Source organism: Heptranchias perlo, chromosome 34, assembly GCF_035084215.1.
Source record: "Heptranchias perlo isolate sHepPer1 chromosome 34, sHepPer1.hap1, whole genome shotgun sequence".
Taxonomy (NCBI): domain Eukaryota; kingdom Metazoa; phylum Chordata; class Chondrichthyes; order Hexanchiformes; family Hexanchidae; genus Heptranchias; species Heptranchias perlo.
In genome coordinates, this window is record NC_090358.1 from 28,071,312 (window position 1) to 28,089,499 (window position 18,188).

General features: G+C 46.0%; 1 protein-coding gene across 1 annotated transcript in view; it reads right to left on the bottom strand.

The window, feature by feature from the left end:
• Positions 1–18,188, bottom strand: part of adamts17 (ADAM metallopeptidase with thrombospondin type 1 motif, 17) — a 547,852-nt gene that overhangs the window by 85,199 nt on the left and 444,465 nt on the right. The window contains exon 19 of the mRNA XM_067971641.1: positions 9,432–9,567. Within this exon, the coding sequence (XP_067827742.1) occupies positions 9,432–9,567 (136 nt within the window). The remainder of the gene's footprint in view (positions 1–9,431; positions 9,568–18,188) is intronic.

The window sequence follows — 18,188 nt, forward strand, 5'->3', positions numbered from 1 at the left end:
ATGTGGAGCAAACTCCAGGCCTGTGTGTTTATTGTGTTAGATGTTTTGTTTTTTTGTTCTATAGGGGAGATTTACTTCTTGGCACAACCAGCAACTGCTGAAGATATGTGTTGGGAAAGTGTTCATCTCAAACCTACAAATTAAAATTAACAGACAAAATCCACGGACCAGGGCGCCCAATCTGATGGACGTGGCCTGGAAGCATCGAAGTGGGAAGTCTCCACTCATATTCTCAGGTTAGTAAGATGGAGCCTGAAAGCATTTTCATAAAAAATATTATGAGCAGCTTTACTGGTTCGCCCTTTTCTTGTTAGCTGTTTCTTGGTAGCTGTTTGTTGCTTGTTCATTGGTGGGTTTTCCACCTGTGCAATAACTTTTCAGCCAATTAGCATGCTTTACTTTAAACAAATTTATTCCCTTTTTGTCAAAAAAAAAGCTTTAGAGAGGGGGCAGAAGAAATTTACCAGAATGGTATCAGAGATGAGGGACTTCAGTTATGTGGAGAGATTAGAGAAGCTGGGATTGTTCTCCTTAGAACAGAGAAGGTTAAGGGAAGATTTAATAGAGGTGTTCAAATTATGAGGGGTTTTGATAGAGTACATAGGGAGAAACTGTTTCCAGTGGCAGGAGGGTCTACAACCAGAGGACACAGATTTAAGGTAATTAGCAGAAGAACCAGAGGGGAGATGAGGAGAATTTTTTTCATGCAGCGAGTTGTTATGATCTGGAAAGCACTGAAAGGACGGTGGAAACAGATTCAATTATAACTTTCAAAAGAGATATGGGTAAATACTTGAAAAGGAAAACTTTGCAGGGCTGTGGGGAAAGAGCAGGGGAGTGGAACTAATTGGATAGATCTTTCAAAGAGCCGGCACAGGCACGATGGGCCAAGTGGCCTCCTTCCGTGCTGTATAATTCTATGCATGTATTATTTGAGACAATCAAGCAGTGTGGTTCACAATGTGCATATCTGAAGTGCGGTGGGCGGGTGCCAGGTGGATTAACTGCTTATTTTAAACTATTGTAAACAATTTTACAACACCAAGTTATAGTCCAGCAATTTTATTTTAAATTCACAAGCTTTCGGAGATTTTCTCCTTCCTCAGGCAAATGTTTCAAGATCTCCTTGAAACATTTGCCTGAGGAAGGAGAAAATCTCCGAAAGCTTGTGAATTTAAAATAAAATTGCTGGACTATAACTTGGTGTTGTAAAATTGTTTACAATTGTCAACCCCAGTCCATCACCGGCATCTCCACATCATGACTATTTTAAACTAGTTGTGTTTGTGCCATGATCCTTGTTAAATGTAATAATCCTCTTCCCCACAACAGTTGGCTGTTAAAGTTGACAATATTTCGTTGCAGCAAAGAGAAACTCCGCAATATTGTTTTAGGCAGGCTGGTTTCACAATGGATTAGTTTTTCTTGTTCTCTTTTTCTTCCAGATGTATATTGAGAAATCAGCTTGTGTAAGTCACCCAGAAAGGGTACAGCTTTAATCAATAGGCATCAAACGAAGAGCTTTTATTTTCTTTTATGTAGGCTGCATGTTGATCAAATATATTTCAAGCCACACAGCTCCCACAATCCAACGTCTGCCAACTTGCGAATATGACAAGATTGTCAATTTGAAAATGAAATCTTGATCACTTAAGGTGTGAAAACCCACATTGAAGCTGTAGCAATGTCTTTCTTCCCTGTCCACCAGCCATGTTAAAAAATCAGCAGCAAAATCAAGGTTCAGCATCAATTAAAATGGAGAGATAGTCATGCTTTACAAAGTCTCAATAGGAAGAGACAGGAGCATGTACCTTTGTAATCCATTTGTATTACTGCAGTGTTGGAAGGAAGTATCAGTAGCTGGGGGCACTGCTTATAAAACTCTGGTCTTAAATATCGCAATAGGTTCAGTATTAGACTCACACAGGACCATTACCGAGTGGTCCACATGTGAAGCACGGTGATTGTTGCCCAAGGGATAGCGCGAGATTGTTCTGTCCAATCATATTCAATAGGCAGACCATCTAGCCCAAGTCACGTTATTGGCTGCAGCGAACATATGGAAGTGATCTACTACTACTCAGGGCAGTGTCCGAGGCCCAACCATCTTCAGCTGCTTCATCAATGACCTTCCCTCCATCATAAGGTCAGAAATGGGGATGTTCGCTGATGACTGCACAGTGTCCAGTTCCATTTGCAACCCCTCAGATAATGAAGCAGTCCGTGCCCGCATGCAGCAAGACCTGGACAACATCCAGGCTTGGGCTCATAAGTAGCAAGTAACATTCGTGCCACACAAGTGCCAGGCAATGACTATCTCCAACGAAAGAGTCTAACCATCTCCTCATGACACTCAACGGCATTACCATCGGTGAATCCCCCACCATCAACATCATCCTGGGGGTCACCATTGACCAGAAACTAAACTGGACCAGCTACATAAATACTGTGGCTACAAGAGCAGGTCAGAGGCTGAGTATTCTGCGGCGAGTGACTCACCTCCTGACTCCCCAAAGCCTTTCTGCCATCTACAAGGCACAAGCCAGGAGTTTGATGGAATACTCTCCACTGGCCTGGATGAGTGCAGCTCCAACAACATTCAAGAAGCTCGACACCATCCAGGAGAAAGCAGTCCGCTTGATTGGCACCCCATCCACCACCCTAAACATTCACTCCCTTCACCACCGGCGCACCATGGCTGCAGCGTGTACCATCCGCAAGATGCACTGCAGCAACTCGCCAAGGCTTCTTCGACAGCACCTCCCAAACCTGCAACCTTTACCACCTAGAAGGACAAGGGCAGCAGGTACATGGGAACACCACTACCTGCACGTTCCCCTCCAAGTCACACACCATCCTGACTTGGACATATATCGCCGTTCCTTTATCATAGCTGGGTCAAATTCCTAGAACTAACAGCACTGTGGGAGAACCTTCACCACATGGACTGCAGCGGTTCAAGAAGGTGGCTCACCACCACCTTCTCAAAGGCACTTAGGGATGGGCAATAAATGCTGGTCTTGCTAGTGATGCTCACATCCCATGAATGAACAATAAAATATATTTATAGACACAAGGTATGTAGAGTACATATCCACAGTATATGCTGTGTATATACACAGTATGCAACACATACACAAGGGGTGCTCAAGCAGTAACAACCAGAGAGAGAATTGGTAACTAAGGTGTTAGGACAGATATATTAGGACAGGTGACCAAAAGCTTGGTCAAAGAGGTAGGTTTTAAGGAGCATCTTAAAGGAGGAGAGAGAGGTAGAGAGGCAGAGAGGTTTAGGGAGGGAATTCCAGAGCTTAGGGCCTAGACAGCTGAAGGCACAACCGCCAATGGTGAAGCGATTAAAATGGGGAATGCACAAGAGGCCAGAATTGGAAGCGCGCAGAGATCTCGGTGGGTTGTAGGGCTGGAGGAGGTTACAGAGACAGGGAGAGGTGAGGCCATGGAGGGATTTGAAAACAAAGATGAGAATTTTAAAATCGAGGCATTCCCAGACCGGAAGCCAATGTAGGTCAGCGAGCACGGGGCTGATGGGAGAACTGGACTTGGTGAGTGTTAGGATACGGGCAGCAGAGTTTTAGATCAGCTCTTTCACCCATGGGGTTCCCATTCTGATTGGCGCAACAAGGAAAAAAGAACAAATCTGGGGTAAAACCCATAGAATTCTGCTTTGTCTTCATTTAATATTTTTGCATTAAATATGGGGCCTTAATAAGGCTGAGGGATGAAATGCACGCAAGGATCTAGCACACAAAATCCAGTGGATCGTAGAATTGTACCCCAGGGAGAAATGGGGGGAGAGCCTGATCCCCCAGTATTGTGATCCCCCCAGAACCACTCACCTGTTTGTGGGTAAGTTTGTGATTATTTTTCCTCAACTGTTGAACTGTTTATTATTTTGTCAATTTTCTTCAACGACATGGTGAGGTGCGAGGGGAAGTAGGATGGGCGTTCAAAGATTTCTTTGGTTGATTTTCTGGTTGTTCATTGTTTGTGTTCAGTCAACAGAAATTTGAGCCACTCAGCATGTTCATTCCATGTAGACCTGTTAGGCAGTTTCTCACACCTTATTGTTGGTGTTATCCCAATGCTCTCCAGGCCGACCTCCCATCTTCCACCCTCCATAACTGTGAGCTCATCCAAAACTCTGTTGCCCGTATCCTAACTCACTCAAGTTCCTTTCACCCATCACCCCTGTGCTCGCTGACCTATATTGGCTCCCGGCAATAAATGCTGGCCTCGCCAGCGACGCCCACATCCCGTGAATGGGAAAAAAAAGTTGTTGTTGTTGATGAACAAAGCAGTGATTTGCCCTCCTGATAATTCTATCCGTCTCTGTTATTTTTAGATTGGAAAATTAAAGTCACATACCAGAATCTTTAATATGGAACAAATAAAAGTAAACTATTCTTAGACATGCAGCAGAGTAACGATTTATTCTGTTTTGCTGTAAATGTTGACATTACGGGGAAGTTAAAGTTGAGTCCACGTTGCCAGCTGGGAGAATCATCCATCACCAGGAAATATCGAGACTCTGGACACGCAATGTTCCCCATGTTCTAGAAAATCATGGGCAGCAAGTGTCCGAATTTCCAATATGTGCGACCAGTGGGCAAGACTTCTCGTTGGCAACAAAGACTGGAGAAATTCACCCTTAAACAAAAGGCTACCAACCGTCAGAATCTCCTGAGGTATTTTTATTGAAAGCTTTCAATTTCGAAGAACTCAAGCTTCAAGAAACAAAGTTTTAGAAGCAACTGGTGACCTGGTCACCACGTGAACAACACAGCAGCCCTCTGGAAGGCCATTGGAGAAGCATCTGGAGTGAGATGGAGCTTCTCCTGCCCCATGGGATGGACCCAGTCCTGAATCTCAGGGTCAGGGGCTTTTGCATATTGTGGGCAGGTGCCCATTTCTGGAATGGCGTAATTGAGGCAATTCAGCTGGGGGGTGGAGGGTCAATTTAGCAGAACTCGGCCCCTGTGTGTGTGGACCAGACTGCCAGCCCAAGAGGCTGTTTTCTGAGATCGACTGCTTTTAGGAAACTGGCCATTTAAATTTAATCTGCCCCCCCTCCAGGGCCTTAGCAATGAACCCACCCGAAATCCAAAGGAATTTCTGATGAGTGGGAAAATGGTGGAGAATTGCTGTTACTGTGCCCCTCCCAAAATTCCTCCTCTGGCCACCCGGATTGTGTGATTTATTCACCCAAAGGATGGAGTTGTTTTCTTTCACTAATTCTGAACTTTGGAGGGTGATGAAAGTCTGTGACAGTGAGCGACTCTGCCGTGATTGCTCGATTATTGAATCATTTGTTAATCTGCGAATTGATGAGGGATATGAGGGAATATGAGGGAAGATTTTCCGGTCTTGGAGCTCAGCCTGTAAGACTGGTGAAAGGAGAGTTTCACGCTCGCTTGTATTAGGCATGGCCAAACTCTACAGCTCTCCCCGGATCAGCCTTCAAATAGCCCAGGCACAAAGGATTGTCTTAAAATGAAGGGGTCTAGACAGCTGCCTGACATGTGGGCATTCACCTGTATGAACCTGTGTTGCAACTCCTAAACATTAATGGGATGGAACGCCCCGTGATTCATGAATACCATGGCATCAGGTGGAGGTACGTAGATGACTAGATACACCTGAAACCAGCACCTGAATATATGTTAAAATTCCATTCCATACATTGGAGTTAAGACAAATATTAACTCATCATCTGTCATTGCTGGTTACACATCACAATTATTAATACTCTGTTGAAACAATTTGAATGCTGTGAGTGGCATGTTACTATAGAGCACCTTAAATTCTCTTCTGGATAAAAAAAATAATGGCCCAGAATTTGCTCCAAAAGTTACGGAGAGCCGAACAGCACTGACCGTTATTTCAGGGCAAATGGAAGAGTAACTTCCAGCGAGCACATGTGGGCAGTCAAATGCAGAAATCCGGAAGTTGCTGTACTCGATTCCCTGCTTTTTGAACACTGATGACAAACACCTCGCTATGGCCATCCCCACACCTCCACTACTCGCCTTCAAACAGCCACCCAACCTCAAACAGACCATTGTTCGCAGCAAATTACCCAGCTTTCAGAAGAACAGTGTCCACGACACCACACAACCCTGCCACGGCAACCTCTGCAACACATGCCAGATCATCGACACAGACACCACCATCACACGAGAGGACACCACCCACCAGGTACATGGTTCATACTCCTGTGACTCGGCCAACGTTGTCTACCTCATACGTTGCAGGAAAGGATGCCCCAGAGCATGGTACATTGGCGAGACCAGGCAGACACTGCGACAACGGATGAACGGACACCGCACAACAATCGCCAGACAGGAGGGTTCCCTCCCAGTCGGGGAACACTTCAGCAGTCAAGGACATTCAGCCACCGATCTTCGGGTAAGCGTTCTCCAAGGCGGCCTTCGAGACACACGACAACGCAAAATCGTCGAGCAGAAATTGATAGCCAAATTCCGCACCCATGAGGACGGCCTCAACCGAGACCTTGGGTTCATGTCACGCTACACGTAACCCCACCAGCGAAAAAAAGTTATCTGTTTTTAACACAACGGGTCATTCTCTGTCTTTCTCTTCCTTTCGGATGTTTCACTCCCTCTCTCTCTCTGTTTTGTGTTCTGGCCGTTTGTGTATTCGGTGGTCCTGTAGGTAACATCACTCTGTCTGAACACTTTGATTGCCTTGCCAATGGGCAGTTGGAAAGATTATCTGTAATCACCAGGTATTGTTCTCTGACTATAAATGCGGTAACATTCCATGGAATCCCACACTCACCTGACGAAGGAGAAAGCCTCCGAAAGCTTGTGATTTTCAAATAAAACAGTTGGACTATAACCTGGTGTTGTAAGATTCCTTACATTTGTCAACCCCAGTCCATCACCAGCATCTCCACATCATGTTTGAACACTGTGCGGGAAGGACAGCTCGCTGGTGAAACGAATGGACCAGCGTGAAGTTGCTCTCCTGCCCAGCTGGAAACCAACTAATCTACACAGAAAAAGGTACGCTGGGATTTTTCGATCTAAACTAACTTTTAGCGATGTAGTAAGTCTTAATGACTGCCAAAAAACCTCTCTGGCACTGAAAATTAACTTTTAAAAATGTGGAGTCTCATTCCATTCGATTTTCATTATTGTTGGACATTTAAAAAATTGTTTATTTTTTATTGTTTTTACTTTTTCTTTCTGTCTCTTTTATCTCTGTCTTTTAATTAAATATTTCTTACCCTCTCTTTATTTTGCTTTCTCTAACTGATTTTACATTGAATTTACTGTTGTAGCTTTCACTTCCTGGTTCTGTAAATAACTCACAAGACAGGTTTAAAAGGAGCGGAGAGGGGTAATATTATGACTGTGTGCTATTGGGGGGTGAGCCTCGCCCTCTGGAGGCTTAGGTGGATAATGTTCGCACATGTGGTGCACAGCAGAATTCCTGATAACTGCTTTTGGCAAGTCAGGCTCCCCATCAGGAGTGTGACATCAGGCTTTTACCCCAGTAACTCAACATTAATTTCTATCCATCCCCTGCCGCTTCACAATTCTGCTGGAGTTTTATTCCTGCCCTTTAGCAACGTGTTAAACTTAATTCTCGTGAATGCATTTAGTAGGGGAACAAGACTGAGTATTGGTGGAGATGGAAGACAGATTCCTCAATGCTTTATCCCTATTTTGGGACTCTATACTTCCACTTACTTTGGTGTAAAACTTTACAGACATGAATTTGTACAGCTGATCCTGGTTTAAAGATGGACTAACTTTTAAATATCTAAAATGAATTTCTGTCAGTTTGGGCTCTTTTATGGACTTGAGCTTTTCAACACTAAAGCTTGGGCACATAATCCAGGCTGAGACTCCAGTGCAGTGCCAAGAGAGTGCTGCACTGTCGGAGGGCCCATCTTTTGGATTGTATTTAACATCCTATGTTCCTATTTGATAAAGTTAGCAAAACTGAAGCCATGGGATTAAAGGGACAGTGGCTGTGTAGATACAAAATGGACTAAGGGACAGAAAGCAGAGAGTAGTGGTGAACGGTTGTTTTTCAGACTGGAGGGAAGTTTACAGTGGTGTTCCCCAGGGGTCAGTATTAGGACCACTGCTCTTTTTGATGTGTATTAATGACCTGGACTTGGGTATAGAGGATGCAATTTCAAAGTTTGCAGATGACACGAAACTCAGAAATGTAGTGAGCAATGAGGAGAATAGTAACAGACTTCAGGAGGACAGAGACAGATTGGTGAAATGGGCAGACACATGGCAGATGGAATTTAATGCAGAGAAGTGTGAAGTGATACATTTTGGTAGGAAGAATGAGGAGAGGCAATATAAACTAAATGGTACAATTTTAAAGGGGGTGCAGGAACAGAGAGACCTGGGGGTGCACATACACAAATCTTTGAAGGTGGCAGGACAAGTTGAGAAGACTGTTAAAAAGGCATATGGGATCCTAGCTTCATAAATAGAGGCATAGAGTACAAAAGCAAAGAAGTTTTGCTAAATCTTTATAAAACACTGATTAGGCCTTAGCTGGGGTATTGTGTCTAATTCTGAGCACCACACTTTCGGAAGGATGTCAAGGCCTTAGAGAGGGTGCAGAGGAGATTTACTAGAATGGTACCAGGGATGAAAGACTTCAGTTACATGGAGAGGTTAGATAAACTGGGGTTGTTCTCCTTAGAGCGGAGAAGGTTAAGGGGAGATTTGATAGAGGTGTTCAAAATCATGAACGGTTTTGATAGAGTAAATAAGGAGAAACTGGTTCCAGTGGCAGAAGGGTCGGTAACCAGAGGACACAGATTTAAGGTAATTGGCAAAAGAACCAGAGGCGACATGAGGAAAAAATATATTTACGCAGTGAGTTGTTATGATCTGGAATGCACTGCCTGAAAGGGTGGTTGGAGCACCTTCAATAATAACTTTCAAAAGGGATTTGGATAAATATTTGAAGGGGGAAATTTGCAGGGCTATGGGGAAAGAGCAGGGGAGTGGAACTAATTGGATAGCTCTTTCAAAGAGCCGGCACAGACGCAATGGGCCGAATAGCCTCCTTCTGTGCTGTATCATTCTATGAAGTGTTAAAGGGATGGTTCTGATGGTACAGGCGGATGTTAAAGCTCCCATGGCACTACTGAAAGAGAAGGAATTTCTCTTGGTGTTACGGCCAACATTCCTGCTTCAACCAACATCATTAAAAACTGACTAACTGATCGTTTATCTCATTGTTCTGTGCTGTGCCACATTCACCTACATAACAACAGTCACTGCGTTCCAAAAACAAATTGAGTGTGAAAAGCCTTTCTTTCTAAAGCACCAGAACTTTAACTGGAGGAATCATTCTCCAAGGTACTTGTGTACCAGTGAAAGGTTCTTGCTCATGACAGCGTTTCTTACCGTGACTGGCATGGATGTATGTTGCACTTCCTGACCTGCGGATCCGGACGAGCCAAATGTTGGCAGTCGCTGTCATTCGCTGCCGCCAACGTCTTATTTACAATCTTGGTGCAACGGACAATCGTTTTACGTTCACCTAAAAACAAGGAGGATAGTATGAAGAGGAAGAAATACATCAGAACATAGGGAACCATTCTATTGACCCAGGTTTGACCCAGGACTGCACAATCACAAAGCTTTTCTGTTCGATCTCTAAAGCTGCTCTTGCGTTGCTCTTCAGGCACCGGCTCCTCCTGTTACCAGCGGCCCAATGAATTGAAAACCACCAGATATGGTTGGGTCGCCGACCAGGAGGACTAGTTGTTTTACCGGGTCTTCATGCCAGCTGCCGGTCCAGCTCTGTCGGCAGGATGATCCGCAAGGACATCGGAACCCGCCGTGATGGGGTCACCGTGTAACATGCTGAAGAAAGCACGGGATGTTTTGGTGACGCGATTATACGATGAGCATTGCGCTGTTGCTCCGTTCACTGGGCCACCCCCAGACCGCACTCTGCTGTTGGTTCGGGGAAGACCGGTGGCACGACCGCAGCAGGAGCCCTTACGCCTCTCTCCAAAGACCGGAGTATTAAAGGGCCTCGAACGTTTCGGAAGTGTTTGATGCTTTCAAACCTTTAAATTGACTTATTCCACACTTCAAACTGGTATCTAAGGGCCGATTTTATGGAATTTCTCGCTTCCCGCGATTATCTGTTCATTCCCATGGGGATAAGGAGATGTGCTCCCGGTGGGTGAGGCTCCGTGCTGGGATCACGCATTTGTAAAATAAACCCTAGTACATCTGATGCTGCCTCTTAGCGGTGAGCTGCTTCTACAGATTGGTAGCTCTCTATATTTCAGTCACGTGTGTTTTCACATTAAGCACTGTCATCTAATTTTAAACAATAGTAAAAAAGAAAGAAAAAAAAAGTCTTGCATTTATATAGCGCCTTTCATGGCCTCAGGACATCAAAAAGTGCTTTACAGCCAATGAAATACTTTTGAAGTGTAGTAGTCACTGTTGTAATGTAGGAAACGGGGCACCCAATTTGTGCACAGCAAGATCCCACAAACAGCAATGTGGTAATGACCGGATAATCTGTTTTTACGTATTGGTTGAGGGGTCAACATTGGTTGAGGGGTAAAACATTTGTGACTGTCCCAAGACCTTTTTGTTCAGAATATCTCTGGACACCGTCTCACTCCTTCTCTTTCTTTTCTCCAACGGAACAACCTGAGGCCCAAATACAAAACCTTCCTTAAAAGAAATGGATCGTCCACTTTTGGCCATTTGCCAGTTCTGCCATCTGCTGCCCAGCTGCATCTTCCCAGGTTAATCCGGGTGACACGGGCATCACAAGTGCTGTGTATGGCACACGAGGCATTAAGACCAGGGTGTGTAGACGCAGTGATGGTGCAGCTATGAAGACGTCACAGCTGGCTCACAACAACAACAACAACAACAACAGCTTGTATTTATATGGCGCCTTCAAAGTATTAAAATGCCACAAGGCGCTTCATGGGAGCGATTATCAAACAAAATTTGACACTGAGCCACATAAGGAGATATTAGGACAGGTGACCAAACGCTTGGTCAAAAAGGTAGGTTTTAAGGAACGTCTTAAAGGAGGAGAGACAGTTACAGCAGTGGAGAGGTTTAGGGAGGGAATTCCAGAGCTTAGGGCCCAGGCAGCTGAAGGCCGGCCGCCAACAATGGAGCGATTAAAATCGGGGATGCGCAAGAGGCCGGAATTGGAGGAGCGCAGAGATCTCGGAGGATTGTAGGACTGGAGGAGGTTACAGAGATAGGGAGGGGCAAGGTCATGGAGGGATTTGAAAACATGGATGAGAATTTTAAAATCGAGGCGTGGCTGGACTGGGAGCCAATGTAGGTCAGCGAGCACAGGGGTGATGGGTGAACGGGACGGGTGCGAGTTAGGATACGGGCAGCAGAGTTTTGGATGAGCTCAAATTTATGGATGTTGGAAGATGGGAGGCCGGCCAGGAGAACTAAAACTCCACAGAAAGGGGGGCACAAAATTCTCTCCAACACCAAAAAAACCATAAATTCACTGTTCAGAGTTGATTTTACTTGTGGCATTTATAGAAAAAATATCTAGAAATTGCAACAAAAAAAAGCATTGCATGAACAAGTTCCTACTTGAGAGAGCAGCTGTAAAGTTGAAATGCGCAGCAGAACGCATTACATTTTCGTACATCTGTTTGCAGAACTTGCCAGGTTGGCAGTACCCTCCATGTGGCACTGCTATTATGCTGATTTACACATTGCTGTACGTCTGGTGGCGTGGCAGCTCTTGCAGCAGATAGCTGGGCACACTGCCCTGAGTGTTCATTTCCTGGAGACGAAATGGACACCAGAAACCCACTGCATAATGGGCAACATTCCCAGAATCGTAAGATCACGCTGGCCAACCTTTGCATGAATCACCAGACTCCACCAAAACCAAAATGTTCTGTTTTACAGTAACTCCAGTTAATGACAGGCTGGTGGGGAACAGGCCCCAACTATTCAATGATATACTTCATTTCCCAACCCTGCAGCTACTAACTAAATCTTCTCTTGTGGGCTGAAGTCCCACTCCAGGGACTTGAGCACAAAATCTCGGCTGACACTCCTAGTGCAGTACTGAGGGAGTGCTGCACTGTCGGAGGTGCCGTCTTTCAGATGAGACGTTAAAGTGAGGCCCCATCTGCCCTCTCAGGTGGACGTAAAAGATTCCATGGCACTATTCGAAGAAGGGCAGGGGAATTCTCCCTGTGTCCTGGCCAATATTTATCCCCCAAACAACGTCATTAAAACAGATTATCTGGTCATTATCACATTGCTGTTTGTGGGATCTTGCTGTCCAAACCATGGCTGCCATGTTTCCCATATTATAACTTTTCAGAAGTACTTAATTGGCTGTTAAGTGCTTTGGGATAATCCTGAACTCGTGAAAGGTGCTATATAAATGCAGGTCTTTTTTACTTCTCCCCTCCTGGTCAGGTACCGAGTAAGTCACTGGCAATCAGGTCACTGGCAATCACTGGCAATCACTGCAAACACAAAGCGTTTGGCCTCCAAAACCCTAACTTCACATTCTCATTCATTGTTCAGATCTCCATTTTGCTCGTCACTATATTCCTTTAAACAATGTCTTTTTGTTATCAGAAGGCCTCAGTGATTTATATTTTTTAACGGCCATCTCAGATAGTCTTAGAATAAATGCGGATCTGAATGCGTGTCTGTATGTGGCCCAGAGATTTTGGAATTTAAATAATTCTTCTAGCCAAACTGCTGAATGAAGATAAACTTAACCCTTGATTAGCGATAACCTGTCATCCTAAAGACTGAAGCTGTTTAAGGAGCTGGGATCACTTGTGTGTAGTTAAACAGCCAGACCGACAGTGACCTTCGCTGCTCCTTGCCCTTCTAAGTTTGACTTGCAGTCTGATGGGGCCCACAAGTTAAAGATTCTGCATTCCTAGTCATGTACTTTGGTTGGAATTTCTTCACGCAGAGAGTGGTGAGAATGTGGAACTCGCTGCCACATAGAGTGGCTGAAGCAGATAGCATTGATGCATTTAAGGGGAGGCTTGATGCATACATGAGGGAGAAAGGAATAGAGGGATACAGAGGCAGGATGGAAAGAGACTCGTGTGGAGTCTAAACACTGGCATAGACCAGTTGGGCCAAATGGCCTGTTTCTGTGCTGTAGATTCTACGCATGTAATTTCCCCTTATAGCTCTTCCCAGGAGACAGGCCAAGACCTGCCAACAGGCCTCTGCTAATGAAACTCAGTAACTGGCCACAAAGAGGTGCACAACAGCGGCCCCTATAGGGGAATATCAGCATGTGATGGTTCCCAGGCACAGGACCACAACTTCCACGACCTCACTCCCAGGTGTGGCCATCAACAGCGAGCTGAAACAGGTCTTACTGTTAGTGGCAGGAAACCAGCCTGTGACCTTTCACTTTCACAAAAATTCTATGAGGATTTCGACTGATGTCAAACCCTGTTGTGCTCAGTAGCAGCTCTATGGACTCATGCAAATCCAAACACTAACAGCCCTCCAATATAAGAACACATCACCATAACATAACTAAGTGTCTGACTCCTAAACAATCTATGTTAGGGTGGGATCTCGCTCAACGTCTCCACTGCCTTTGTGTTGTCACACTGCTTGTTCGACATCCAGTGCTGGATGAGCCCAAATTTCCTCCAATTAAATATTGGGAAGACAGAAGCCATTGTCTTCGGTCCCCGGCAAAAAGTCCGTTCCCTAGCCACCGACTCCATCCCTCTCCCTGGCCAGTCTCAGACTGAACCAGACAGTTCATAAACTTAGCATCCTATTAAACCCTGAGCTAAGCTTCTGACCCCATATCCTCAACATTATAAAGACCGCCTGCTTCCACCTTCGTAACATCGCCCGTCTCCGTCCCTGCCTCAGCTTATCTGCTGCTGAAACCCTCATTCATGTTTTTGTTATCTCTAGAATTGATTGTTCCAATGCTCTCCTGGCCGGCCTTCCAGCTTCCACCCTCCATAAACTTGAGCTCATCCAAAACTCTGCTGCCCGTATCCTAACTCGCACCAAGTCCTGTTCTCCCATCACCCCTGTGTTCGCTGACCTACATTGGCTCCCGGTCCACCATCGCCTTGAATTTAAAATTTTCATCCTTGTTTTCAAATCCCTCCATGGTCTCGCCCCTCCCTATCTCTGAACCTCCTCCAGCCCTACAACCCTCTGAGATCTCTGCGCTCCTCCAATTCTTGCCTCTTGCGCATCCCCGATTTGCATCGCTCCACCATTGGCAGCCGTGCCTTCAGCTGCCTGGGCCCTAAGCTCTGGAATTCCCTCCCTAAACCTCTCCGCCTCTCTCTTCTCCTTTAAGATGCTGCTTAAAACCTACCTCTTTGACCAAGCTTTTGGTCACCTGTCCTAATATCTCCTTCTTTGGCTTAGTGTCAATTTTTGTCTGATTACACTCCTGTGAAGCGCCTTGGGATATTTTATTACGTTAAATGCGCTATATCAATACAAATTGTTGGATATATATTAAGATGGGAAGTAAAGACTGTCAGATTTATATAAATTTTACTTCCAGTGACAGATCTTTGCACGATGGGATTATTTATCAGGTGCTTGGTGCAGAGATCAGCAGCTCAGTAACACCTGTTGGGGAAGAAGTGGAGGCCCCGAGTTTTAAATTGCTCTTTGTGGGGACAGGCGGAGTCGGAGTGATACTCTGGGCTCCACAGGGAAAGTCTGGGCTTCTGCTGCCCAGGCTCCCTCCCCCTTCTTCTAGCCTGCGAGTCCCTGCCAATGCTACCTCCCTCCACGTGACTTACCTGAGTGCCAGGTGTGGCCTCCGGGCTGCCTGATATTCACCTGCGAGCAACCACTTTGCACCTGTTTCAGGCTGGTAACTGGCCGGCGGGATGTAAATGAGGCCCAGGAGTTAAAATAGCCCGGGCCTCAAACTGATGCCATTGGGGGAGTTGATGCTCCTCACTGTGCCCCACTTGCCCGAAACCCACTCCCAGTTAAAAATCCCCCCAATAAGAGGGTCGGTATGGGAGTCCTAGAGCCCAAGAAGAAAGACATTATCTCACAAGAAGGGGCATTTATGTTGGCAACTACACAAAAATAAATAAAACCAAGGAGGAAAAGTTTTTTTTGTAATGAAAGAGTAAATTGGAAAAAAAATCTGATAAACCACAATGGAGATTGGATTATCGACTTTGCTAGAAGAATGAAAAGATTAGTTGCAGCTCTCATGAAAGTCTGAAAAAGCCATTGCTGGAACAGTATCAATCAAATCCAGAACATGTGGATGAAGGACGAGAGCAAATAATGCCAATCAGAGTGAGGACACATCAGTCAGACCTGGTCAGAATGGAGCTGCTGCAAATATGTCTGCTCCTTGCCGACAAGGTCATCTCAGGGTGTGACACTATAGCTCACCTCAGCCCACTGTCGGCTGTGGTTCACCTGAGTCAGAAGGTTGTGAGTTCAGGTCGCATTCCAGAGATTTGAGCCCATAATCCAGGCTGACACTCCAGTGCACTACCGAGGGAGTGCAACGCTGATTTAAAGGAATAGATACTATTTTGGCACTCAATGCTCCAGCTAACGCACTGCCTTAAGCACGACCAGCTGAACGTGTCTTAGAGTGCCTGGAGGACCCCCCACCAGCGCTATTTAAAGGGAGCATGCAGGATTTACAGGTTAGTGGCTGGATTGTTGCATCTAGCTGCTGATGCATTTGTAACTGTTTTTGGAGGTCTCCTATACTTGAATACTAGGACAAGGGGACATAGCCTAACATTTAGAGCCAGAACTTGCAGGAGTGAAGTTAGGAAACGCTTCTACACTCAAAGGGTGGGAGAAGTTTGGAACGCTCTTCTGCAAATGGCAGTTGATGCTAGCTCACTTGTTAATTTTAAATCTGAGATTGATAGATTTCTGCGAACCAAGGGTATTAAGGGATATGGGGCTAAGGCGGGTACATGGAGTTAGGTCACAGGTCCAACCTGATCTCATTGAATGGCGGAACAGGCTCGAGGGGCTAAATGCCACGGCCACTTGCTGCCTCCTGTTATGCACCACCTTCTCCTGCAAGAAAGCGGGACGTGTGTCGGTGAGTCTCCTGCAGGATGTCTGGGTGATGTGCCAGTCACGGTTGAATAGCTGCCAGTGTGTGTGACCTGTGAGTTGTGGGTGAGCAGCTTGCAACAGTGATAATGTCTGAGGGTGAGAGGAAGCATCTGATTGGAAGAGTTGAGTACTGATGGAAAGAGTTTGTTGGTATGTGGGTGATGGGGGTGTAGTGTGTGGTGCAGTTGGTAGGAGACACCACTTGATAGTTGACCTCACTCACCTTGCCCACTCGTGTCAAAGCATTGAACTTCTTCCTGCACTGCATCCATGTTCGTGCTGCTATGTGTCTGGCATTGACTTAGTCCCCCGCTGCCTCCCACTGCCTCTTGAGCATATATCTGTGTTATGCTCTTCCTGCTCTATGTGGGAAATCAGGGACCCTTCCGGTGTCCCTGACGACCATGTGTGCGGGAAATGTATCCAGCTGCAGCTACTGACAAACCGCATTGCGGCACTGGAGCTGCGGATGGATTCATTATGGAGCATTCGCGATGCTGAGAACGTCGTGGACAGCACGTTTAGTGAGATGGTCACACCGCAGGTAAAGGTTGTACAGGCAGGAAGTAATTGGGTGACCACCAGGCAGAGTAAGAAGAGCAGGCAGGCAGTGCAGGGGTCCCCTGTGGCCGTCCCCCTCTCAAACAAATATACCGCTTTGGATATTGTTGAGGGGGATGACTTATCAGGGGAAGGCAGCAGCAGCCAACTTCCTGGCACCAGGGGTAGCTCTGCTGCACAGGCTGGGAGGAAAAAGAGTGGAAGAGCTATAGTGGTAGGGGATTCTATCGTAAGGGGAACAGACAGGCGTTTCTGTGGCCGTAAACGTGACTCCAGGATGGTTTGTTGCCTCCCTGGTGCCAGGGTCATGGATGTTACTGAGCGGCTACAGGGCATTCTCAAGGGGGAGGGTGAGCAGGCAGAGGTCGTGGTCCACATTGGGACCAACGACATAGGTAGGAAGGGAGATGAGGTCCTGCATCAAGAATTTAGGGAGCTAGGTAACAGATTAAAGAGCAGGACCTCAAAGGTTGTAATCTCTGGATTACTCCCAGTGCCACGGGCTAGTGAGTATAGAAATAGGAGGATAGAACAGATGAATGCGTGGCTAAAGAGTTGGTGCAGGAGGGAGGGTTTCAGTTTCCTGGATCACTGGGCCTGCTTCTGGGGAAGGTGGGACTTGTACAAGTCGGACGGGTTGCACCTGAACCAGAGCGGGACAAATATCCTTGCGGGGAGGTTTGCTAGCACTGTTGGGGGGGGTTTAAACTAACTTGGCAGGGGGATGGGATACAGAGTGGAGCTACAATAGGGGGTGATGTGCAGCCAAATATAGAGAAAAAAACAAGTCAGCTTGGAAGACAGGGCAAATATGTAAGGGCAAGGCTGGATGGCATCTATTTTAATGCAAGGAGTCTTGCGAATAAGGTGGATGAACTGAAGGTGTTGATAAACACATGGGAGTATGATATTGTTGCTGTCACAGAGACATGGTTGAGGGAGGGGCAAGACTGGCAGCTCAATATTCCGGGGTACAGAATCTTCAGGCGAGACAGAGGGGGAGGTATAAGAGGAGGGGGGGTCGCAATATTAATTAAAGAATCAATTACTGCCATAAGGAGGGATGATATATTAGCAGGTTCCTCTAATGAGGCCATATGGGTGGAGCTTAAAAACAAAAAGGGGGCAAGCACTTTGATGGGAGTGTACTATAGGCCCCCAAACAGTCAGGGGGAGATAGAGGAACAGATATGTAGGCAAATCTCAGAAAATTGTGCAAATAATAGGGTAATAATCGTGGGGGATTTCAACTTCCCCAATATTAACTGGGATACTCAGAGTGTAAAAGGCTTAGAGGGTACAAAATTCTTAACGTGCATCCAGGAGAGCTTTTTGAGCCAGCATGTAGAAAGTCCAACAAGAGAGGGGGCGGTACTGGACCTAATTCTAGGGAATGTGGCCGGCCAAGTGGAAGAAGTGCTAGTAGGTGAGCACTTTGGTGACAGTGACCATAATTCGGTGAGATTTAAGGTGGTCATGGAAAAGGACAGG